Genomic DNA, 24,821 nt, shown 5'->3' on the forward strand with positions numbered 1-24,821 from the left:
ATGGGATCTCCCCGGACCAGGGCACGAACCCGTGTCCCCTGCATCGGCAGGCGGATTCTCAACCACTGCGCCACACATATATACACATATATATGTATGTATATATATTCTTTTTCATATTCTTTTCCACTGTGGTTTATCACAGGATATTGAATATACTTTGTGCTATACAATAGGACCTTGTTGTTTATCCATTCTACATATACTAGTTTGCATCCGCTAATCCCAAACCCCCAATCCATCCCTCCAGCCCCGCTTCCCCTTGGCAACCACGAGTCTGTTCTCTATGTCTGTGAGTCTGTCTCTGTTTCATAGATAAGTTCGTTTGTGTTATATTTTAGATTCCACATACAAGTGATATCATATGATATTTGCCTTTCTTTGTCTGACTTCACTTAGTATGATAATCTCTAGGTCTATCCATGTAGCTGTAAATGGCATTATTTCATACTTTTTAAAAGGCTACTTTAAGAAATTAATGTACTGTGTTTTCTAATATATGAAACTTTTTTGCTTTACGTTTGGTAAGGTGTTTTAACTCATTCAGAATATGCACCAAGGTATGATTTTATTAATTGCTGGCACAGAGCTTAAAATGTTTTCCAAGTACTGTGTTTGGGAGAAAACAGAAAAAATCAGGTTCAAATCAGTGGATAATGTCATATTCAGACCTTTCAGTCTCTTTCATTTTGGTTTTAACAGTTCCTTAGACTAACATGGCTTGTACTCAGGAATAGCAAAGCCTCAGAGTTGTTTTTTTTTTTTTTTTTTTTTTTTTTTTGCGGTATGCGGGCCTCTCACTGTTGTGGCCTCTCCCGTTGTGGAGCACAGGCTCCGGACGCGCAGGCTCAGCGGCCATGGCTCACGGGCCTAGCAGCTCCGCGGCATATGGGATCTTCCCGGGCCGGGGCACGAACCCGTGTCCCCTGCATCGGCAGGCGGATTCTCAACCACTGCGCCACCAGGGAAGCCCAGCCTCAGAGTTTTACATTATTTTTCTTGATAACAAATTGGTGAGTTTTATTCAATTAGAAGATTATTTTAAATTGGCATTCATGGCACAATATAAAATAATGGAAATCAAGAGAGACTGAAAAATATAACAGGCGCTCAACTATTTAAATTTTGAAAACATTTCCAAATTATGTCCAGGACCCATTTTCCATGTTACCATGGATTTTCCCTACCTCTCGTGGTTGGGAAGGAGAGGCACACATATGACATGGTTTGCTGTAGCTTCCGTAGCTGTGTGTATGATAGTGTTAAAAATCTACTGCTGGGCTTCCCTGGTGGCGCAGTGGTTGAGAGTCCGCCTGCCGATGCAGGGGACACGGGTTCGTGCCCCGGTCCGGGAAGATCCCACATGCCGCAGAGCGGTGGTCCCGTGAACCATGGCTGCTGAGCCTGCGCGTCCGGAGCATAGGTCTGGAGCCTGTGCTCCGCAACGTGAGAGGCCACAACAGTGGCCGCATACCGCAAAAAAAAAAAAAAAAAAGAAAAAAAAAAAAATCTACTGCTGCCTCCAAAAACTGGGGGAAGGGTATCATGAGTTTTGAGGGTCTATGACAGTACTAACTCATGACAACCATTTTTGTGCTTTAGAGCAGGGGTCCCCAACCCCCAGACCTCGGACCAGTACTGGTCCCATGGCCTGTTAGGAATCAGACCACACAGCAGGAGGTGAGCGGCGGGCAAGTGAGGAAACTTCATCTGCCTCTCGCTCTCCGTTGCTCGCCCCCATTGCTCACATTACCTCCTGAACCATCCTCCCCCTGCCCCCGCCATCCATGGAAAAATTGTCTTCCACAAAACCGGTCCCTGGTGCCAAAAAGTTGGGGACTGCTGCTTTAGAGAACTAGCTCAAAAACATGTTCATTAAGGTTATTATTTCACATGACAAAGGTGTTTGCAGCAGCCATGTTCCCTCCTTACTGACCTGATTGCCCTGGATGCAGAGTGTGTTTCAGACCCAATAGAGCCGTTTCACCTGGAGGTGAAGAGCAAGTTCCTGAACAGCATTTCTTCCGGGGTTAAATTTAGTGTCCTGTCTAAAAAACGCCACAGGCTAAGGCTGTCAGTCTGACTTTCTAAATTTATGACAACAGGTGGGGGAAACAGCTGCCAAAGTACTAAGGGAAAGTGGGTTATCTAAATGTCCAACTGAGGGAAATGGTTACATAGCCTTTCCATCTAGTGCCTTCATTCCCAGTGATACTGTAGGGCAACTGTAGGGCAACACTTACGGGAAAGGAAAAATGCCTTTAGTTTGTTTTTAAGTGAGAAAGTGGTCTATAGAATATACCCACTATGTATAATATGTAGTAGTATGACTCCCTATTATAAAAAAGACAGCACAGCTATATCCCCGTTATTTTTTTCTTTTTGGTTTTATGTATTTCTCTTTATTACAGTGATTATTGGAGGATTTATGATAATAGGGTTTTTTTTTTTAACAGTTTGTTGTTACCTAGAAGATTAGTTTGGTTGAAAGTGTCCAAGGATGTCCACCACTGACTCAGAAACCCAAGGCCGCCATTTTTGTGTCTCACGGGGTAGCAAATCACAGAACTGGGAAAAATCACAGAATCTCTTAAGGGTACAGTGGATTTGTTAATAAGCCCTGTGAACCTACTTCACTGTTTTAAAAAAAGAAAAAAGTTTCCCTGAAAGAATGGCTTTTTCTTTTTCTTTAGACTATTTGCACTCTTTTGGAATGTTTGTTGACTCCTGAAAATGTACCTTCTGACAGCCCGAAGGAAATTTATGAGGTCTATTTTGTCTTTGCTTGTATCTGGGCATTTGGAGGCATTCTACTACAAGATCAGGTATGTGTAGAAATAGTTTATAGAACCAGTTTTATTTGGGGGGAAATATTATTCTATGTGATCCCTATGGGGTTTTTAAAAATGTGTATTATCATAAATCTGTCCTATTTGCCCTATTCTCTCCTAAGCCTGTACATTGTCAGCAAGCTCATTCAGGCTGGTGGTGCTGTCTTTGGCTGATAAGGTCAAATCCATAGCCTTCCATCAGATCTGTCTTCAGAATTCAAGGTTCCATGTCAATACCAGCAGTGTTTCAGTGTGCCTGAGACAGGGTGCTTCATCTGCCCCACCCCTATATTTGATCTTCCTCTTTTGTCTTTTCCTCAGTGATGCATTTCTCCCAGTTGCTCTGGTTAAAAACCTGGGAGACATCATCTTATTTCTACATCCCATGGTCATCAGATCCTTTCAGTTAGAAAATAGCTGTCACATCTGTCCCCTCTTCTCTATCCCTACAGCCTTAATTCAGGAGTATATCATCATTAGATTGTTGTGGGCTACCACATTGTTTTGGCTTGGGCTGCCATAACAAAGTATCATACCCTGGGTGGTTTAAACAACAGAAATTTACTTTCTCTCAGCTCTGGAGGCTGCAAGTCCAAAGTCAGGGTGCCAGCACGGTTGAGTTCTGGCGAGGACCCTCCTCATGCCTTGCAGACGGATGCCTTTTCCTGCGTCCTCACACGGCAGAGAGAGAGAAAGATAAAAAGTTTTCTTATGTCTCTTCTTGTAAAGGCACTAATCTAAACATAATCACCTCCCAAAGGCCCCATCTCCAGATACCATCACATTGGGGATTAAGCCTTCAGCATATGAATTTTGGTGGGGAGACAATTCAATCCACAGCACATAATAACATTCAAATTGGTTTCCAGGTCTCTAGTCCTCTTATCCTCTAACTAGTCTCACGCATGATTCCTAGGGTAATTGTTGTGAACCATAGTCAACCTCAGGCTGGTTCCTTTCCATTGTTCTTTCCTTCAGCCTAACGTGAAGCTATCATTCCTACACAGCATTGCTAGTATAGTCCGTTTGTGGCTTCTGAGTTCTTTTGGGCAAACACTTGAGACATGATCTTGCATAGATGCGCGCACACACACACACATACACGTGCGCTCACGCCCACACACACGACATGTACCACACACAAACTGCTTAGACTTGCCGAAGTACAAAGTGGGAGTTTTTCACCTCTAGAAATTTGCACATCTAGTCTCTTCCATGCACCTCTCTATATAGATTTTGTCATGTAATCTTTACAGTAATTCTTCAAGGTATCCTCACTGTGCAGATAAAGTAAAGCTCAGAGAGGCAAAGTAACCTGACTGGTGGGAAATGATGACATCAGGTTTCCCACTCATGTCTCTCTCTCTCCACAAGCCATCCATGGTACACCAGGATCTCTCATGGTCGTAGTGCTTCTATGGGTACCTCTGAATCTTTGAATTAAAAAAAATAGATAGCATGTGTCTTCCAGGCTTCCCTAAGTGTTTCCAGATGTAAACAGGGAGTTTAAATTGGAAGGCATCACAGCCAAGAATGACCCAAATTTGTTGGTTTACTCACTGTAGGTTCTAAAATCCATGGTTGCTATAACCTGCGGGCCAGTTCCTCTTCTTGCCACTAGGTAACCATAAATTATATCTATAAATAAATCTGGCATTCACTTGGCATTCTATATCTTATTCCGACCCTTCCCAGAAGCCACATTTCCTTCGGTAATCTCCAAGTGCTTTCTAAAGAATATAGCCTCTGTTGCCTGAGTGAGACTATTGGGTGACTTCACATGGTTTTTCTTAAAGGCAAAATTTACATGTGTGGATTTCTCCTTCATGGAGACCACATGCAGACTCTCCCTCTCTCCCCCTCTCCCCCTCTCCCCCAAGACCTCATGTTTTTTGTCTTTTTTCCAGTGTTCTCCAGAAGGGTTTTCCTTTTCCAGGGCATACAACCAGGTACAATCACATGAGTAGGAGGTTGACAGCTGAGATCTTTCTACTCCTGATCATAACAGCTCACCTTGATCCTCTTTTCATCTTTGCAGTTTCCCAACCTGGCAGGCTTCCAGCCAGTTACTCAAGCCAGAAGCTGGGCATCGCATGGTCCCCTTCCTCTCCCAGACACTCTTTCCCCAATTAATAGTTGACATCATCATCATCATCATTAAATTTTCAAAAAGACTTTGACTGTGAAGCATTCAAAAGAGAGGCTATGAAGTTGGAAACATGAATGAAGCAGACCCGAGAAAGAGTCTTAGGATAGCCATTTATTCAACAAATTTAGGTGCCTGGTGTATGTCAGGGAACGTGCTCAGGGCTCTTCATAGGCTAGCTCGCTGAATCTTCAAAAAAATAAAACCTGTCTATATAGGTACAACTATTCTTCTTCTTTTACAAAAAAGGAACTGAAACTTAGATAAGTTAGCCTGCTTGGGGACGTGGCTGACTAATGTCTGAGGCAAGTTCAAGCTGCAGCAGACTGACTCAGGACCTGTGTTCTTAAGCCAGGCTGTTGCAAACACCTTCCAAACCTGGTCCCGCATCAACTCTCCCTGAGCCTCCTATAGACAGCCGTTATCCTTTCTCACTTGGCTTCTGAAGTAAGCTCCTCGCTGGTCTTTCCGCTTGTATACTTGCCCGATAATCCATTATTCACTCAGCAGCCAGAGTGATTTTTTTAAAAATGTAAATTGGATTATATGATACACTACTGAGTTTACAACACTGTAATTGCTTTTAAGATAAAACTTTAAAATTTAATACTCTTTACACGGCCTCTGGATCTGGCCCTGCCTATCTCTCCCTACTTCTTCCCCTGCTACTCCCTCCCCTCCCTTCCCCTCCAGCTGCACCGGCCAGTTTCTGGAACACAGGTTGTTTCGTACCATAAGATATTTGCACATGCTGACCTCTTCCTGCTTCCTGGAATGGTCTTCTCTCTACTATGTGCCTGTTCTCAGAGATGGCTTCCCTGAACATCCAGTTAAAATAGGTTCACCCATTTCTCTCACTTCCAGCAGTGTCGACTTTCAAGGCACCTATTTATTTATTTGTCTTTTTTTATTGGCTTCACCTCTGCTTGCACCATGCTTCCTCCTGGCTCCCCCTTTCTCTTTCCCATATACTCTACGAGGGTAGAAACCCTGTTTGTTTTCTTCCCCACTATAGAACAAAATGCATTTCAGTGAGTGAATGAATGATTCAAAATTTGTCATCAAAATGACTTTGCTGATGTCGCGGTCAGGTGAAGCAAATTTTGATGTAAAGTAGGAGTTGTATGTATCCTGCCTACAGAGAATGGTGCCAGATAAGGAATACCTTCTGAATGAACTTGATTTCAGACCAACTTCTGTAGGGTGATAAAAAAAAATCTCATGACACCAATCTGAACATAACTGAAATGAACCTAAACTCATTGACATATGAGTGGTGGTGGGTAGGAATATGAGCTCGGCTTGTTTGGAAAGTGATGGGATCAGCTCTCCCTGCTAAGGCTGATCACCCCTCTCAGCCCCGACCACACTCTCCTATCCTCCAGCCATCCTGTCTTTCTCTATTTGTGTGTGTGAGATAGCATCATACAAAAAGTGGGCCGTAGTCCATGGACATAAGGACACCAAAGTAAAAGCAAGTTTAAGAATTCTTCTGGAGAAAAATGGGAGTTGAAGTCTTTAGATAAGTGAGATTGCTGAATGCAATGGACCATGCACAGTGTTTTTAGAGTTCACCGAAACTCACTTTGCCAGCTCATCCTGTGGATGTAAGAGTCTAGGCTAGGTCATCTTGTTGATACAGAAGGGGTTGTTAGTTGCTAGTACACAGTTGGCATTTCCCCTCCTCCATTTTCCAAACCCTGATCTAGCAGCAAAGGGCTTGTACCTGTCGTCATATAAAAACGAACACCTTCTAGCAAGGAGAACCTGTTTCCTACACTGTCATCTTCTCTGGAAGATTCTCTTCTAGGGCAGGGATTTGTGGAGTTTTCAGCTAGACCACTCAGTTTTGCTGTGCTAGAAAACCAAGTCCAAGTTCTTTCCCTCATGGCAGAGCTTCTCATATTTCCAATTTCAAAGAACAACAACATTTCAATAATGATTTGGAGGAATGAAATAGGGTTACCAACTGTCTGCTTTACTAACTAAGGGCATTTATTTTAAAATGACCATTTATTATCACCACAGCTTTATAAAGGAAAGGATATTTTAACGCCAAAAGTTCCAGGAAGGCTATAAGCTCAAAGAACAGTATTTAAATCAATAATGTTACTAATTTTTTAAAGTATTCCTCTGTTCTTACTTTCTTCATTTTTACCCTCAGTTCATGGAGATATTGGTAGAAATCAATACCACCATTTGCTAACCACTGTCTTATAGCATGTTGATTAGCATGGTAGCCCATTATTGAATTGAATAACCTCAGGGTCATCTAAGGTTCACCTAAGCTTACCTTGTTCTTTAAGTTAATAATTATTCCAGAAAATTTGTACCTGATGGACATATGGAAATTATAGCTTTCTGCCTTGATGGTATTGTCACTCATTATAGTTTCCTTCTAGTTATTTATTTTTTCTTGGGTCAGTTACTCAGCCCCATTTGTAATTATGAGTCTGTACACTGCAAACACTGTGTGATCAGCCAGATTTGCAGGGCCTTTCTGTGTGTTCAAAATTACTTTTAAGTCTGCAATAAGAATTTCTCTTGCTCTCCTTAGCTTTCTGGTTGTCAAGCTGAATTCAGTCAGTGGTGGCACAAAGAGATGAAAGCAGTGAAGTTTCCATCCCAGGGAACAATTTTTGATTATTATCTGGACCACAAAACTAAGAAATTCTTGCCTTGGGCTGATAAAATCCCCCAATTTACTATGGATCCAGAGGCACCTCTGCAGGTAGGTGTGGGGAACACAGTGCCCTTCAAGCCACATGGTGCTGGTTTGAGCCTTGTTTGTTTGTTTTTGAGCAGTCTTTTTTTTTCCTCCCTGATCGATAAATTACTGTTGGCATGGTCAGCATATAATGTATTTCCTTGGAGAGAAGAATCTCAAGTTATAGGAATGATTAGTGGGATGGTTTCTATATTTCTACAACTTCTTTTTTTTATTTATTTCAATGTAATTCTGTGGTAACAGCTTTCTTTAGGTTCTCCTAGAAATTGTGTGATTTTATAAAAATCGGAAGCATGTTTCTATTAGTTTAGTGAGTCTTATTTCTGACCTTAGTGTGAATTTCTTAAATAGCACTTTTCACATATAACTTCTTTCCTTTACTCCTCAAGCCATAAAATGAATGTTTGATCTTCTTACTCATATTTTCAAATTCACATGGCAGCTCACAAATCTAAATGAATCTTTATCATTTTTTAACTGTATATAAATTGTCCTACATTTTTATATGTCAAGTTATTCTTTAACCATCTTCTAATTCTGCCTCAGTCTGTTTTGCTTTTCATTATATTTCTTTCTCAAAACTCATGTCGTTTTGATTGATTTTGGAGCTTTTAATTTCAAGTAGTGCCATATGAAATGCGTATAGGTGATTTCTACACTAATTAGGAGGCAGATAGTGTGAAATAAAAGAAAATCCAGTGTGAGTTTCTTGGAGCTACAGTAACCAAGTACCACAAACTAGGTGGCTTCAACAACAGAAATTTATTGTCTCACAGTTTTGGAGGCTAGAAGTTGAAAATAAAGGTGTTAGAAGGATTGATTCCTTCTGAGGGCTGTAAGGGAAAATCTCTCCTAGCTTCAGGTGGTTTGCTGGAAATCTTGGTGTTCCTTGCAATGTGGCAACATCCCTCAAATCTTCACATGATGGCATTTTCCCCTTGTGTATTCTTTGTATTCACATTTTCGTTTTACCAGTCATTTTGAATTAGGGGCCTACTTTGCTTGTATTAGTGTGCTAGGGATACCATGACAAACTACCAGAGACTGAGCGGCTTAAACATCAGAAATTAATTTTTCTCATAGTCTTAGAGGCTAGAAGTCCAAGTTTGAAGTGTAAGTAGATTTGGTTTCTCCTGAGGCCTCTGTCCTTGGCTTGTCAATGGCCACCTCTTGCTGTGTCCTCACATGCTCCTTCCTCTGTATACACACATCCCTGGACACCGTCTTAAAGTGTATCCAAATTTCTTCTTCCCACAAGAACATCAGTCAGATTGGATTAAGTCCCACTCTCTCACCCTCATTTAAACGTAATCACCTCTTCAAAGGCCTTATCTCCAAATACAGTCATATTCTGTGACACTGGGGTTAGGGCTCCAACATATGAATTTTGGGAGGATACATTTCACCCTATAACCACTTAACCAGGAGAAAACTTATCATTTTACAAACCAGAAATTCAGAGGTAGGAAGGCCTTATGACTTGGTGATATCACCAAGGATTCAGATCTTCTCGCCTTAACAGTGGCCTCACTTGAAGACTGGTATCCCTCCTGATCTCAAGATAACTCTAGTGGTCCCAGGAGTTCGAAGGAAACAAGCTGGGGGAAAGAAGACTTTCTCATATTTTTTATTAAGACTGAAGAAACTTTTTTCAGAAGCCCCAGAGCAGACTGCCCCTTGTATCCAATTCACCAGGGGTCACGTGCCACCTCTAACCCGGTCTCAGGCCAGGGTAATGAGGTTAAGCTTTGGCGATCCTCACACCATTGCAGGAGTCAGGTTGTGTGGAGGAGGGGCAGAGACTGGAACAAAGTGGGGCTCTGGCAGGAGGGAAGAAGTGGACAAATGGATTCTGGGAGGCAACCAACAAGGTCTGCTCTATCTGCTTTATAGATTTTGACATCTCTGTTTCAGCTCAGCCTGTCTAGACTTCAGCTACCTAACAGTATTATCTAGCTGGTTGAAAGCTGAGGATTTGTAGTTAACCAAAAGAAACACAAACACACACGACCAAAAAAGTGGTATCACAAGGTTGCTGCACCTTATCAGTGATGCGTTTTATTCAACAGAGAACCTATCAGGACTTCGTAGTCTTACTTTATACACAACTGCACCAAATGTGGTTATTTGATTAAAAGCCTCTTAACATGTTAGAGGAGAACCATTTTGAGCCAATAATAGTAGCACATACGAATATGACATTATAATATATCAGGACCTTTTCTAAGTGCTTTATTTCTATAGATTAACTAATTTAATCTTTATGACAATTTTCTAAGGCATGGACTGTTACTAGCCTTTTTACATGTGGAGAAATAGAGGTACCAAGATATCAGGTAATGTGTATACAGTCCGTGCTCAGCAGGGCGTTGTGTGTGGTAGGTAAGACAGGGCGCAGGCTCCAGACAGATTCGAGTTTGAATCTAAGTACTACCACCTACGAGTTTGGCCAAGTTATGAATGTTCTCTAAGCTTTAACTTCATCATCTCTGAAATGGAAATGATAACAAAACTCTCCTCATAGGTTTGTTATGAGTATCTATGATGTGTAATGCATGCAAAGGGCTCAGCATAGTACCTGTCACATACTCAGCTCTCAATAGGTGTTAATTATTGGTATTAATGTGTGGACAAAAGAGCCAATATCAATAGCCAAATTAAACAGCAAATGAAGACAACTAGCAGCAAGAAAGGAAAATAATGTTATAGAACTCAAGTCTAATTTTAAAAAGTCATCTAGGGCTGTTCAGTGTAGCACAGAATAGTCTGTGCCTTTTAACAGGTCCTGAGAGTATCACTGAATTCAAGTGAAGTCCTAGAAGAAATGCTCATCATCATAAAGATGATCTTGAATGATCTATAAAATACTCGGTCAGTATATGCTAACCATGTAGGGAAGAACCTTATTACAGAGTTTATGTGTTTTTCTTATGAGCGATATAAATCCTGCAAGTAGTTTTTTTAATCCCCTTTTTAATTTGGCCACCAAGAAAAGTAAGACATAGTCAGTTCTCTTTAATCACCATGCAGGCTTCTCTTTCCTGCGTGTCTGTGTCTGCGTCCCCTTTTCCTCATCTTATATGTTAGTCTCTGTTCCCTGAGTCTGGCTTTTATTTATTTGTATTCTTCGTTTCATTGTATTCTTGTAAGCCACCTCTAATTTTTTGTGAAACAATGTAGCATCTAAATAAATAGCCAATTTTCAAAACAGAAACATTGTTATGAGAATTTTTAACAAAACAATCCACAATAAGTTTCAACAATGCTTTGGATTTGTGAATATTTCACTTAATGCCTGTTCCTCCAAGCTGGTCTCTCCTTGCACTGAACTCCTTAGCGTGGACTGTGCCTAATCATTTTGCACATTAATCATTCATCTTACTGGGCCCAGGAGTTGCTACCAGTTTTTGTTTATATGTGGCTTAGCTTTTCACATGCTTTGTCATCTCCTAAAGAGTGGTGGACAGTTTCTTAAGCATTTACTGCATTCCCTTGTATGTGTAACACAAGGTTAGGTAGAGTACAGGTATTCCGTGATAGGGAGCCTTGGGTGCTAGCTCTTAATTGGAAAAAATAAATCAGTTGCTTCTGCTGTGGCACTTTGATGGCACTACCCAACTGCTCTTCTCAAGCTGCGATGTCTGAACTGATCATTCAAAACAAGAAATTAAGTGGGATCTCTCCTACTGGCTGTTTAGAACTAAGAATTCATTTGGTCTCAATTCTAAAATGACTACGTTGGTTCAGATACAAAATTTTGGAATGCCTCTCTCTCTGATCTTTCTCTCATTCTATTTTTCCCCCCAGAGAGTTCTGGTTCACACATCAGAGACAACTCGTCTTCAATATTTCATAGAGTTGCTGCTTGAGAAAGGACAGCCGGTGATGCTGGTAGGAAACGCTGGAGTGGGAAAAACAGTCTTTGTAGGTGACATACTAGCAGGTCTCTCTGAGGCTTATATAGTGTCCCACGTGCCTTTCAACTACTACACAACATCGGCAGCTCTGCAGAGTAAGTGTTCCTCCCGTTTATACTTCAGAAACAAGAGATTAGAAACTGTCAAGGCCAGAACATGCAGCCCAAAGAAATGATTACTTTTTCTAGGCTTTAGACATTTTGCTTAGTATGCATTTTTACTTATCACCATTCTGGCTAAATATACTTTGTTTAAATATTGTGATTTTTGGCTTTCCATATCACTCCTGGCTTTATTTGGGCTGCTACTCTATAGAACAGCAAGAATTAACATCAACAGTGTTATTGCTTTGCCTCTAAACTGTGTGGTTAGCTTTAATCAATTTCACGGAGCCCTAGCAACAAAGGAATATACTCCAGGAAGAGTACACTGGTTACCTTTTCAAGTAAGAGATTGATTTATGGGGAAGTTCATTCAAACTGTATTGATGAAATGACAGGCCACAGGTTGTTAGTTAAATCTTAGAAGAGCTATGAGAATAATTTTTAACTGTTGAATACATGTGTCAGCGTAATCAAAGGAACCACATAGATTTTGGGCATTCTGAGTTTGGAAGGGCACATGAAGTAGATGTGAGAAGTAGAGAAGCACTGATATCGATATAAAGAGCTGATAGTGGTAACTCTGTTACTCTGGCCAGCACAGCAATGGGGCTGTGCTGTATGGGGGCAGCAGAGCTCCCTTCTGTCCACTGCTGTAGGAAACCTGTTGCCCTGAACGTGTTTTCTTGTTGTGTGTGTTGTTGCTGTTTTCTCAGCTCTGTCAGTAAAGATTAATAACATATTTTCTTATCATGGACATCAACTCAGCCAAGAACGATTTTTCTGTAATCTCTTTCTTAATCAAGTTTGTCGTCTTCATCGTTGTGACTGGAACAGTTAAAAAGCTGACTCAGAAGTTTTTCATTCATTTCTTTAGCAAATACGTATGATTTATCTACTTTCTCTCCAGACACTGTGTACAATACATGTTTTTCATTTGCAGACACAGAAGAAGGGATCACTTTATCACTTGTCAATGGAAGACTAGGGCTGCAGTTCAGTAGTTGAACAAAGTTCAGCTTGCTAATTCTTGGAAGGGATACAGGCATGAATAGATTTAGACATTGCCTATTAGCATGAGAAATAGAAAGAGCTAGTGTACTCTAAAGAAAGGGTTTCAGACCTTTGAGATGGGGTGGTATGCAGGCAAAAAGGGGACTTAGGATAGAAGAATCAGCTTAAGCAAAGACATGAAAGAGAGGAAATTGTGGGACACATTCAATTAATTGAATCTCTAAGTTGACTGAAGCATAGTGGTCAGGCAGAAGATAGGCAAAGGCTGGAGTGGCGGGTTGGAGTTATATTATAGATGGAGTGACCAATTGTCTACTTTGCCAAAGACTGGGAAGATATGGGACTTGTAGTGCTAAAACTGGGATCGTCCCAGGCAACCTGGGATGGTTGGTCACTGTGACTGTAGAGAGAGCTGAGATGCAAGTGGAAGAGAACATATTTCATATGGTAGGAAATGGTGAGCCATTGATGGGGAGCAAGGAACTGACAAGATGCCAGCTCTGCTTTGGGAGGAGAAGTCTGTGGTGGGGAGACCAGTCCCCTTGAGCAGTGTGCTAGCCAAATGAAACGGTGCCCTGGACGAGAGTTGCAGAGGGAAAGGCGAAAAGGAAGAGACATGTACAGGCTGTGGTTGGGCCGATCAGGGACCAGGAGGGAAAGACTAAATTCAGGCTTTGCATCTGGCTGACTGGGAGATGTTAATCCTATAAACAGGAGCACAGGAGGCTAAAAAGAAGAGATGGGTTGTGAGTGAGGAGGAGGCTTGTGAAATTGAGTTTGGGAACAGGCGTATTTGGTGTTGGCCAAACGTCCAGGTGCCAGTGGCTAATAGGAACTGATGTCCAGCAAGCATTTGTAAATGCAGATATGCTGCTTGGAAGAGGGGTTTGTTAATTTATTCATTGTATATTTCTTTATTCCTTCATTCCTTTGTTCATTTAACAGTTACTTATTTGTTGTGGTTGTCATCAGGAATACAGAGATGAGCATGATATAGTTCCTCGTCCTCAAGCTATTTATAGTCCATTTAGAGAATAGGCAAGTAATTAGATGCTACATCTCAGGTCCATACTGTTCAAGATTTTCTATACTCATGATTTTCTCTTAAACATACCGACACAAAGTCAGATAGGCATGTGAAGAAATGTAATTTGATGTATACGCGGGATAACATCTACATACAGTATCTTCTTGTACTTCTGCATGCTATGGCCCAAGAAGAGAGGTGTGAGAAATTCTTGAGCTGTCCCTAGACTCTATTTTGATAAAGAAGGACTGATTCACCAGGTTCTGGGTGGACCAGCAGTGGTTCTTGTTTTACAGTAGGTACAGGGAAGGAAGGTGCAAAGGTCAGCAATGGTGTGGTCTCAGATGTGATGGCCAGTGTGACATCATGCTGCAGATATTGACACTCTAGGAAAGGAGAGTCAAGGTGAGCTCGAGGAGAGAGTGACATAGAAGGTGGTGAACAGAGATATGTTTCTGGGATTAACCTGCAGAGAAATGGTACTTGAAGCCACGGAGTGGGTGAAATGGGGAGAGGATAAGGAAAAACAAGAAAAAAGGACTAAGGTTCTATTTTATATATAAATATATTTATATTTTATTATATATAAACAGAAGGTTACATTTTATTTGGTGGACAGAATTATACATTGGTTTCAGGAATTCTTGAGAAACCTCTAGAGAAAAAAGCTGGTCGTAACTATGGTCCAGGAGGAAAGAAAAAATTGGTTTATTTTATCGACGACATGAATATGCCTGCAGTGGACTTATACGGCACTGTTCAGCCCCACACTCTGATTCGACAGCATATTGATTATGGTCACTGGTAAGCAGTTGTCTGTATTGTATTTTCTACCAAAATCTACTTGTTATGACTATGCATAAACATTTAAAAATGGAATTAATGGGGTGGGATAGGGAGGGTGGGAGGGAGACGCAAGAGAACAGGGAGGAGGTATGGGGATATATGTATATGTACAGCTGGTTCGCTTTGTTATACAGCAGAAACTAACACACCATTGTAAAACAATTATACTCCGATAAAGATGTTTTAAAAAAAAATGAAATTACCCCAGTTTCTTCCTCTTCTGAGGAGCATTTTCTATGATACTTTTTGGGCTTCGTTTTGCATCCCCTGTTGCTCATCTTAAATGGAATAGGTTTGCTTTGACTCTTTGGAAGAAGTGGATTGAAAAGTACCTTAGAAACGTAAACTGTCTAGTTTAAGCGTTAAGCTCCTTAATGCATTAACTCACACTCAATTACTTAGGAGAAGCTTGACATTTTCTGTGGGATGTAACCCTCTGGTAATATCTGGGCATTGCAGTCTGCAATCCCCCAGTCTTGCTGTGGGTGTTTCTAACCAGACTCACATGAGAATCAATAAGCAGTAATAGTACCTATTGATTCGGCTCCATATGCTGATTCTGGCATCAAAGGAGCCATGCAGTCTTCAGTTTTCTGAGCTTTAGTTTTTATGTCTCTCAGGTAGGCTAACAAGCTCAACGTCACAGAGCGATTATAAAGATCGAAAGAAACAATCTGTGAAGTCCTTTATGGATTGGTGGGTTTTGTTGTCATTTTGAGCTTTGGGACTTAAGGTTCTGTTTTCTGTCTTGCAGGTATGATAGACAGAAAGTGATGCTTAAAGAAATCCACAGCTGTCAGTATGTTGCCTGCATGAATCCAATGGTGGGCAGTTTCACTATCAATCCTAGACTACAGGTAGGGGGTTGAATACTGCTCTCCTCCAAAGAGCCCCTGAATATCTTACTCACACGTTGTAGATCTTGATTCTTAGTGTTTGGGGATAAAGATTAGGATGTATGGTTCTACTGGACATTTGGTGAAGCATGGAAGCTTATTTTAATTAATGGACTTTTTAGGGCAGTTTTAGATTTACAGAAAAATGAGCTGAAAGTACAGAGTTCCCATATACTCCCCACGAGCCATTTAAAAACACCTTGCATTAGTGTGCTGCATCTGTTACAACTGATGAGCCAATATTGATAAGTTATTATTAACTGAAGTCTAAAGTTTACATTAGGGTTTTTTTTTTTTTTTTTTTTTTTTTTTTTTTGGTATGCGGGCCTCCCACTGCTGTGGCCTCTCCCGTTGCGGAGCACAGGCTCCGGATGCGCAGGCTCAGCGGCCATGGCTCACGGGCCCAGCCGCTCTGCAGCACGTGGGATCTTCCCGGACCTGGGCACGAACCTGCGTGCCCTGCATCGGCAGGCGGACTCTCAACCACTGCGCCACCAGGGAAGCCCTAGGGTTCATTTTTTGTGTTACACATTCTGTGGGTTTTGGCAAATGTATAATTACAGGTATCCGTCATTAAAGTATCATATAGAGTAATTTCACTGCCCTGAAAATCTCCTGTACTCCACCTGTTCAGCCCTCCCCACCGAATCCCTGGCAACCATTGATCCTTTTCCTGTCTCTATGGTGTTGCCTTTTCCAGAGGGTCATATAGTTAGAATCATATAGTATGTAGCCTCTTCAGACTGGCTTCTTTCTTTCTTTCTTTCTTTTTTTTTTTTAAACTTAACATCTTTATTGGAGTATAATTGCTTTACAATGGTGTGTTAGTTTCTGCTGTATAACCAAGTGAATCAGCCATATGTATACATATATCCCCATATCTCTTCCCTCTTGCGTCTCCCTCCCACCCCTCTAGGTGGTCACAAAGCACCGAGCTGATCTCCCTGTGCTATGCGGCTGCTTCCCACTAGCTATCTATTTTACATTTGGTAGTATATATAAGTCCATGCCATTCTCTCACTTCGTCCCAGCTTACCCTTACCCCTCCCCGTGTCCTCAAGTCCATTCCGTACGCCTGTCAGACTGGCTTCTTTTACTTAGCCTAAATATGCATTTAAGGTTCCTCCATGTCTTTTCATGTCTTGATAGCTCATTTCTTTTTATCACTGAATAATACTCATTGTCTGGATGTACCATAGTTTGTTTATCCATTTACTTATTTAAGGATGCCTTGGTTGTTTCCACGTTTTGGCAATTCTGAGTAAAGCTACAGTAAATATTTACGTTCAGGTTTTCTGAGTGCATGTAAGCTTTTAAATAATCATCACCACCACCACCGTACATACAACAACAGCATACAACAGTCAGTGTTGTTTACTAGTTTATGAGCGGTCACTTGAAGCTCAGATGGGTGACTCTGCTGATCTTGGCTGGACTTGTTCACATGTTGGGGAGTTAACTGTCAGCTACTCAGGGTGGCTTTGGCTAGAGTGATTGGGACAACGTGGCTCTGTGTCATGTGTCTCTCATCCTTTGGCCGACATGTAGAATTCATTGCAGAGGTAGAGCCTTAAGACAGCAAGTGGAAACACACAAGCGTCTGACAGTGACTGGTACCCTGTTACTTCTACCTCCTTCTGTTGCCTTGGTCAAGTCTTATGGGAAGTTTGAGAGTCAGAGTGGAAGGCACTACCAAGTTACATGGCAATGGGCATGGATAGAGGAAGAGTTGAAAAAATAAGGTCCCCCCCCTTTTTTGTAATCTACTGGTACCATTACATTTTCTAGTTTATGCAACTCTTATGTTTGTTTTTCTTTTCAGAGACATTTCACAGTGTTTGCATTCAACTTTCCATCCATGGATGCACTAAACACCATCTACAGCCAAATCCTGAATTTCCATTTCCACCAGCAAGCATTTGGTCCGTCAGTTCTCAGGAGTGGCCCCACTTTGATACAGGCAACAATCGCATTCCATCAGACAATGACACACACCTTTTTACCCACAGCCATTAAATTCCACTACCTCTTTAATCTGAGAGACCTGTCAAACGTCTTCCAGGTACCTCAGTGGCTCTGTGTTAATGTGTCTTGAGTGGAACACTGATTATAGTAATATTAATGGCGTTCATTCATAGAACTTAGTCGAAAATTATGCTATGTACTTGACCATGTATTCTTTCATTTTCCACCATAAACTTCTCTATGAAGTTAGTATGGCAGGTTTATTAGTCCCATTTTGTCAGTGAGAGTAGTGAGTCCTCTTAGGTTGCTAGAGACTTAGCAACAGAAGCTAAGGTAGAAATCTTAGTTCCCTATTTCATTTATTCCATATAAATATTTGAGTGTTTCTTTCTGTGCAAGTAAGAGGGATAATTTGTCATTTTTTAATATGTATGTGGTACAGTTTTTAAACATGCATCAAGAGAAATTATAATTTCTTAAATTCCTAGATTATTTTGGTTTGGCATTGACACTTAACTTGCTTATCTGGTAAAAGGACAGCGTGTATGTATACGATTTAGAAAGGAAGTTCCAAAGAAGGGATTCAAAACTTTGGAATTCTGAAAATATCCAACTTATGTGGCCTACTTGGTAGAGTAAAAGCAGTTGAAGAGTTATTTATGGCTCAAAGTTCTTTTGTAACAGAAGTAGTAAACTGGTTGAATATGAAAACTTCATGAGACTTCTTTATATTTGGTGATTTTTGTTTCTTTATACTTTTATAACCCTCCTTTCTGAATCACTTCACAACTGCTTCAAAACTCACACCGCATTAGGCAAAAGTTTCCTCAGAAAGTGGACCATTCCTTTTCATCTCGATATTTCTATCACCTGCCTGAAAGACTGTGTTCAATAAAGTGGTGTTTAAAAGCAGATTTTTGATCTTAGGAGGGAGGGGAGACCATGGGGTGAGAGGCCTGTCTGCTCACAGTTGATATCCAGTCTTTTAGCTACACCTAACATCAACCAGTTGTTTAGCCTTTTGCAGCTAAGTCTCTGTGACTCCCTTGGTGTTGTCCCATAAGCCCAGAGCACCGTGACCCTCTCCATGAGGACTGGGTCTATATGAATCCAAGATATGAAGGACAGTGTTGAGGAAAGGGGGGAATAAAAATCTTTGACTACCCTTGAAGGGTGAATTCAGGCAGTGGACTTTGGGTCTCATATGTTTCATCTGTGAAATGAACGGGTTAGATTAAATGATATCCCAGGATTTTAGAGTAAAAAATATTATCATCCAGTGACTTTCATGTTTGCTGTTTGTACTCTGGTTTTGGAAACTTAATTCACTGAAGACAGCAGGTACAAGTTCTAAAATCTGGTATTTAGTTCCTAGGCTGACTCTTGAAGTACAGTCTTAGCTGCATTCCTAAAAAATGGGTATAAATGACAGTTAATTTTTTAAATGTTGCTTATCAGAGAGTACAACTACTAATATGTATGTACTACTATTTATAATACTTGTAACTCAGTGTATTGCTAAATTCAGTACACAGTTAAAGAAAACGTTAAAAGGAAATATTATCTTGGAATGCCACCACCTTCTGAAGTTTTAATATTTATCACTCTTGCCTTGTAGGGGATTTTATTTGCTTCTCCTGAGTGTTTAAAGGGTCCAAATGATTTAATACGCCTGTGGCTTCATGAATCTTCTCGTGTTTATGGAGACAAACTGATAGACACAAAGGATCATAATTTGTTTCATAAAAACATGCTGGAAACTGCTAGTAAATATTTTGAAGTAAGTAAATGAATGCCAGAGGTCACTATTTGCTCTGGCACAAATTGGCATTGGGGCAGAAATGGGATAAGGATGTGAATGAATTGTGCATATGCTTACCTGGCTGAAACAGCTGTGATCCCAGGATGCAGTTGGTCTGTACTGGGGAGCATCATACCCACCTACTCGTGGTTTGATTTGCAAGCTTTTCCCTGCATAGGCCACTCTGCCTCCAGATGAATCATTTCTGGAGATTGACATGACCGTGTCTTTCTCTTCCTCCTGCTGCAGGGTGTAGACAGCTATGTGCTGCTTCAACAGCCCCTCATCTACTGTCATTTTGCTAATGGCAGCAAAGACCCGTGTTACCTGCCGGTGAGGGACTGGGAGGTGCTGAGGACATTTCTGACCGAAGCCTTAGATAACTACAACGAACTCAATGCCGCCATGCACCTTGTTTTATTTGAAGACGCCATGCAACATGTGTGAGTTGACTGGCTGTGATGCTTTTCCACAAAGTAAAAATGGCTAGGTGTCCACAATTGTTGTTGTTGTTCAGTGTGATCTATTGAATACTTGGAACTATCAGTTCTTACTTCTTGTTTGCCATACAGTATAAAACTAAGTGTCTCCACGAAACTTATATAATGTTAAAAACCAATGTTACTTCAAAAGATGAAAAAAAATGAAAAAAAAACTTGATTGACAGCACAAGAAGAAAAAAAAAGGTAAGCCACAACCCTCTTAAATGACATTAATATGTCACATCCCAGTAAATGCAGCCACTTACCATGTCATAAGCCAGAGGCAACTTGTAGAAGACCTCAAGAATGTACATATGTAGGAAGGAAATTGACTTCTACACTAAAGGAAAGTAATTGATAATCTGAGTTAGATGAGAAAATTATCTTCTGCAAAAAGTCATTCAAATCTTCTTAGTTTATATAACTATGAATGTGTGGGCCTGATTCAGAGAAGGTCACTAAGAGCTTTTATTGCTTATATTCAGCAAATACAAGAATATCAAACATAATTCTTTGTATAATAGTAGATAACTTTTATATAAATGAATAAATAAATAATAGGTTTAGGTGTCGTGGATCCTTTAAAAAAATATTAAGTGTCTCTATAAATTATGTTACAATCTTAATAAGGTCTTACATAGGTACACTACTTTTTGAAGTGCCATCAGAGCCGTAATTTCATTTTCTTTTACTGTACCTCTGTTAGGTAAGAATATTAAGAAAGAGGAAGGTAAGTGACTTGTTCAAAGTCTTAAAGTTCATAAGTGGCAGAGACAGGATGGACTCAAACTGATTTTCCTTAGTTAAGAATGTTTATTGAGAGCCTACTTAGTGCTAAAGAGGAACATTGACAGCCTATTCTGTACTTATGTGCGTATTAGAAAACAAAAAAGGGAGGGCCATGTTTTCTGGGCAGAAAATTAGAAAAAGGCCCCTCTCCTGGTGTAGAGCATGGCTGACAAGGCTCTTACCTCCTAGCCTGGGCATCTTGTGCAGTGCACAGATTATGCGACTGTCTGTGGCACCCCTGCTGTCAGACATTGCCTGAGGTCCTGGGGAGACAGCAGCAAAGATAGTCTAGTTCTTTCTCTAATCGAGCTTATGTTTTAGTGATGCGATGCGACATTTATAAGTATACGAAAAAATAAACAAGTGAGAAAAATGGCAGAAAGTGGTATGTCCTGCTGAGGAATAAAATTGATTGACTCTGAGAAATAAACATGTGGATTCCCAAAGAGGGACTGGATATCTATGTGAGGACGTGACATTAAAGGTGAGATCAAAATGATATGCAGGAGCTAGGCATGGAAAGATCTGGAGGAAGAACATTCTAGGTATGGGCAGATTTCATGTGGCCTCAAGACTGAACGTTCAAAAGCAGAAAGAGGGTCATTGTGGCAGCATCCTGGAGAGGTGGGGAGAGCAGTATGTGACAAGATGGGGAGGTGGGCACAGGCCTCACGTGTACAGCGTGTTTCCTTTTAACCAGAGGAGAGGGGGGTTTATTTCATTCTAACTGCAGTGAGAAGCTTTGGGTCAGGTTTTAGCACGGGAATGACAGGATTTGTTGAATAATCTAAACAGCTTGCCGTTGCTGCTGCCATGTGGGAAGTCGATTGCATCTTTCCTTCCAATCCTGTTCTCCTAGTCACCATTATTTCTCAGTGGCTGTACTGGTCTCCTAGAGCTGCTCTAACAAAACACTATAAACTGGGTAGTTTAGAAAAACAGATATTTATTGTCTCAACAGTTCTGGAGGCAAGAAGTCTGAAGGGCTGGAAGGGCTGTGCTCCTTCTGAAGGTGCTGTGGAGGTTCTGTTCTAGAATTCTTTCCTTGCTGCTGGTAGTTCCTTGGCTTGTGACAGCCTAACTCCAATCTTCACGTGGCAGTTTCCCTTTGTGTGTGTTTGTATCCAAATTTCTCCTTTTTATAAGGACACCAGTCGTACTGGATAAGGTGCTCACCCTACTCCCCTATGACCTCATCCTAACTAGTTTCTTCTTCAATCACCCTATTTCCAAATAAGCTTATATCCTCAGGTACTGGAGGTTAGGACTTCAATGTATGAATTTGGGGGGAGGCCATTCAATGAATAACATTGGCTTTTCTAACAAGTGATATTTGGGCAAAGATTAAAATAATGAAATAAATCAAGAAAGAAGGAAGTATGTGAGGAAGGCAACTCAAACAGACCCAAAAACCGTGGAGAATTCAATTTTCAGAAGAGTTCCCCCTTAAAATGTTGAGCCCAAGTGCCTAAGAAAAACTTGGGAGGCCTCCCCATCATCAGTTATTATAAGCATGTGAGGTGTTGATTGTTTTATCGATCCCTTTGCAGATGCAATCCTCTGATTACGCAGACAGGAAGCTTCAGTTAGAATCTCTCACCGTGGTGATAAGTGAGTTATTAGTAACACTGTTGCTGGTTGGGTTAGTATACGCTGATCGTCTGTCGTGGCTCGGGTGGAAGAGATGTCCCATTGGCGCTGAAGAGTCTTCCCCTGTAATCCTTCAACACAGAGTTCTCGGTGACCTAAAGGGAAAGCCATTACTTTGATCAGGGATTATGAGCTAGAAGCTGATTTACTCAGAGTCAGAGATGATTTCAGAGAGTGTCCTTGAATGTTGTAGAAAGGGACTTTTGCCACTGAGAGACTCTGGTGAGGTGCCGACCTCAAAGCACACATTAAAATGAAATGACAACCCTGCTTTGTAACTTGGGGTGTCACTCGTGTTGGAGTAGCCTCGCAGCTTTCCCAAAGTGGTTTTGTTGTATGGTCCTGTAAAATAAAATGTAACGAGATGGCTGAGCTTGGAAAAATAACCTGTCTTTTCAGCTATTGAAGGTTTTCAGGAAATGCTCACGTGTCGGTCCTTGTATAAGTGACCCCAACTTCATTTTTTCAAAAAGCGCTCTTTAAAAAAAAAAAAAAAAAAAAAAAAAAAAAGGGCTTCCCTGGTGGCGCAGTGGTTGAGAGTCCGCCTGCCGATGCAGGGGACATGGGTTTGTGCCCCGGTCCGGGAAGATCCCACGTGCCAAGGAGCGGCTGGGCCCGTGAGCCATGGCCGCTGAGCCTGCGCATCTGGAGCCTGTGCTCCGCAATGGGAGAGGCCACAACAGTGAGAGGCGCACGTACCGCAAAAGAAAAAAAAAAAAAATCTATGTGGATCATTCAGGCCTTGAAGTTTAAATTGATTCAGGAAAGCAACTGACAGCAAATACAACAGTGTGGTTTTTTGGGTTTTGGTTTGGTTTTTTTCTTTTTGCATTTGGGTTTCCATATGCTTATATTTTGTTTTCTTACTTTTCTTAATATTTATGACATAATTATGGCAAATTTCTTCAACCACACGCATATTTTGATCATGTTAAAGCCAACTTATTCCTAACTGTAAGATATAGCAATAATATCAAAAGTTTAAGCATTCAGAATCTCTTCAGTAATATAGAACAAGGGATTAGTTGACCTTGCCGGAAATTTAACTCTGGGATTCTAACAGTTGCAGTAAATGTTTTAGACAGCTCGAGGCACAGGGAAAGCTTTAGTGCAAAGGATGTTAAGAATCATATAAAAAGGCAGGTGTTTAAAATGCATGAAGTAAGTCACATGTGAGGTGTTTGTCGGTTTGAACAAATCCATTCTTTCCACAGTAATTCTACAGCAAAGGTTTCTGGCCCAAAAATATTCCCCCTTTGATGTCCTTGTAGATGGATGCTGATGTGAGGTTAGGATCTTTCTTGCTTATCAGGAAAATGTGACGCTTTGATGAAAGGCCTTGTCTTCATTTTCTGTCCTCTTCTGGTGGAGAGTAATACAGCAGTGAGGGTCCAGATGTCATTAGCCAGGATGGTTTGTTAGGCAAGCGATGCAGCGGCAGACTCGGGCAGCGTCTTTGTTTAATGGGAAAACAGAGGAACAGGGACGGAAAGTCTGAAATGAAAATCGGAATTTAGTATCTAAATATGTGAAAAATGAAACAGACATGGCCCCAGGGCTCGTTGGATATCATCTGCAGGGGGTGCGCTTTCTCTCCCCAGGTGTCGCATCAGCCGGATCCTGCGGGCTCCTCGGGGTTACGCGCTCTTGATTGGAGTGGGGGGCAGTGGCAAGCAGAGCCTGTCCCGCCTGGCAGCCCACGTTTGCAGCCTCGAGGTCTTCCAGATCACTCTGACAGAAGGCTTTGGAATCCAAGAACTTCGGGTAAGTACAGTGATGGGCATCCTTGCGCCCCTCTGCCCCAGGATATAAGTTCTCCCATCATCCATGGAGAGGGGGGAAAGCTCTTTAGAGGATTTAGTTGGCTGTTTCTCCTTCATGGTCCGATTAGTAATAGCAAATTGCTCCCAACATTTATAGGTATATAAGCCTATAAGCCTGTAGAACTGGCTCAGAACATATTTTATTAAATACTTGCTTACACAAACATGTTTTTTTCTTTTGCATTGACCATACTTGATAATCAGCAGTATTCATAACCCCATACTGTGGAGGTGGGGGGGAAGATACTTTTTTCTTTTTTACAAGCACGAAGAGATTTCTTCCACTTTGGATCAGATTATGAAAATAAAATATGATGGGAACACAGTCAAGAAGCTCTGACGTGTTTTTAAAATTTTGCTTTTGAGTTACAACAGTACTTACAAAAGAGTACTTAGAGTTTGTGGCAAGTGCTATTTTAAAGCAAAAAAAACCAAACCACATGCTTTCAATATTACTAAATAAAACTAACTACATAAGTCACCAGCCAATGAAGTAGACAGCTGTTGAAATGAGCCAAAAACTTCTTTTAACTGCATTGCTTGACAGTGCCGTTACTGCATTCACTTTTACTCGAATAGAAGGGAGTTGTTTCTCAGGAGCCTATTTGCATCTTGGGCTCCATTAGGCCACAAACATGATACTCATCATTATATGCCAGAAATGGAGGTGACGTCATGCTGTTTGCCCCCGTAAGAAGATGGTCACTGTGAGGAAAGAATATGTAAACGGGGAAAAGGACAGCACACAGCCCTCCCACTGTAGTGCCTCAATTCTCCCTAGCCCTCGCACACACACTCCCAACGT

The 24,821-nt window shown here is 41.1% G+C and overlaps 1 protein-coding gene across 1 annotated transcript in view; it reads left to right on the forward strand.

Moving 5' to 3' along the window:
• Positions 1-24,821, forward strand: part of DNAH11 (dynein axonemal heavy chain 11) — a 326,309-nt gene that overhangs the window by 169,747 nt on the left and 131,741 nt on the right. The window contains 9 exon segments of the mRNA XM_055085043.1: positions 2,694-2,825; positions 7,535-7,712; positions 11,517-11,717; positions 14,403-14,568; positions 15,365-15,467; positions 17,329-17,568; positions 19,090-19,251; positions 19,522-19,715; positions 23,795-23,957. Coding sequence (XP_054941018.1) covers positions 2,694-2,825; positions 7,535-7,712; positions 11,517-11,717; positions 14,403-14,568; positions 15,365-15,467; positions 17,329-17,568; positions 19,090-19,251; positions 19,522-19,715; positions 23,795-23,957 — 1,539 coding nt within the window.

This window comes from Physeter macrocephalus, chromosome 5, assembly GCF_002837175.3.
Source record: "Physeter macrocephalus isolate SW-GA chromosome 5, ASM283717v5, whole genome shotgun sequence".
NCBI lineage: Eukaryota > Metazoa > Chordata > Mammalia > Artiodactyla > Physeteridae > Physeter > Physeter macrocephalus.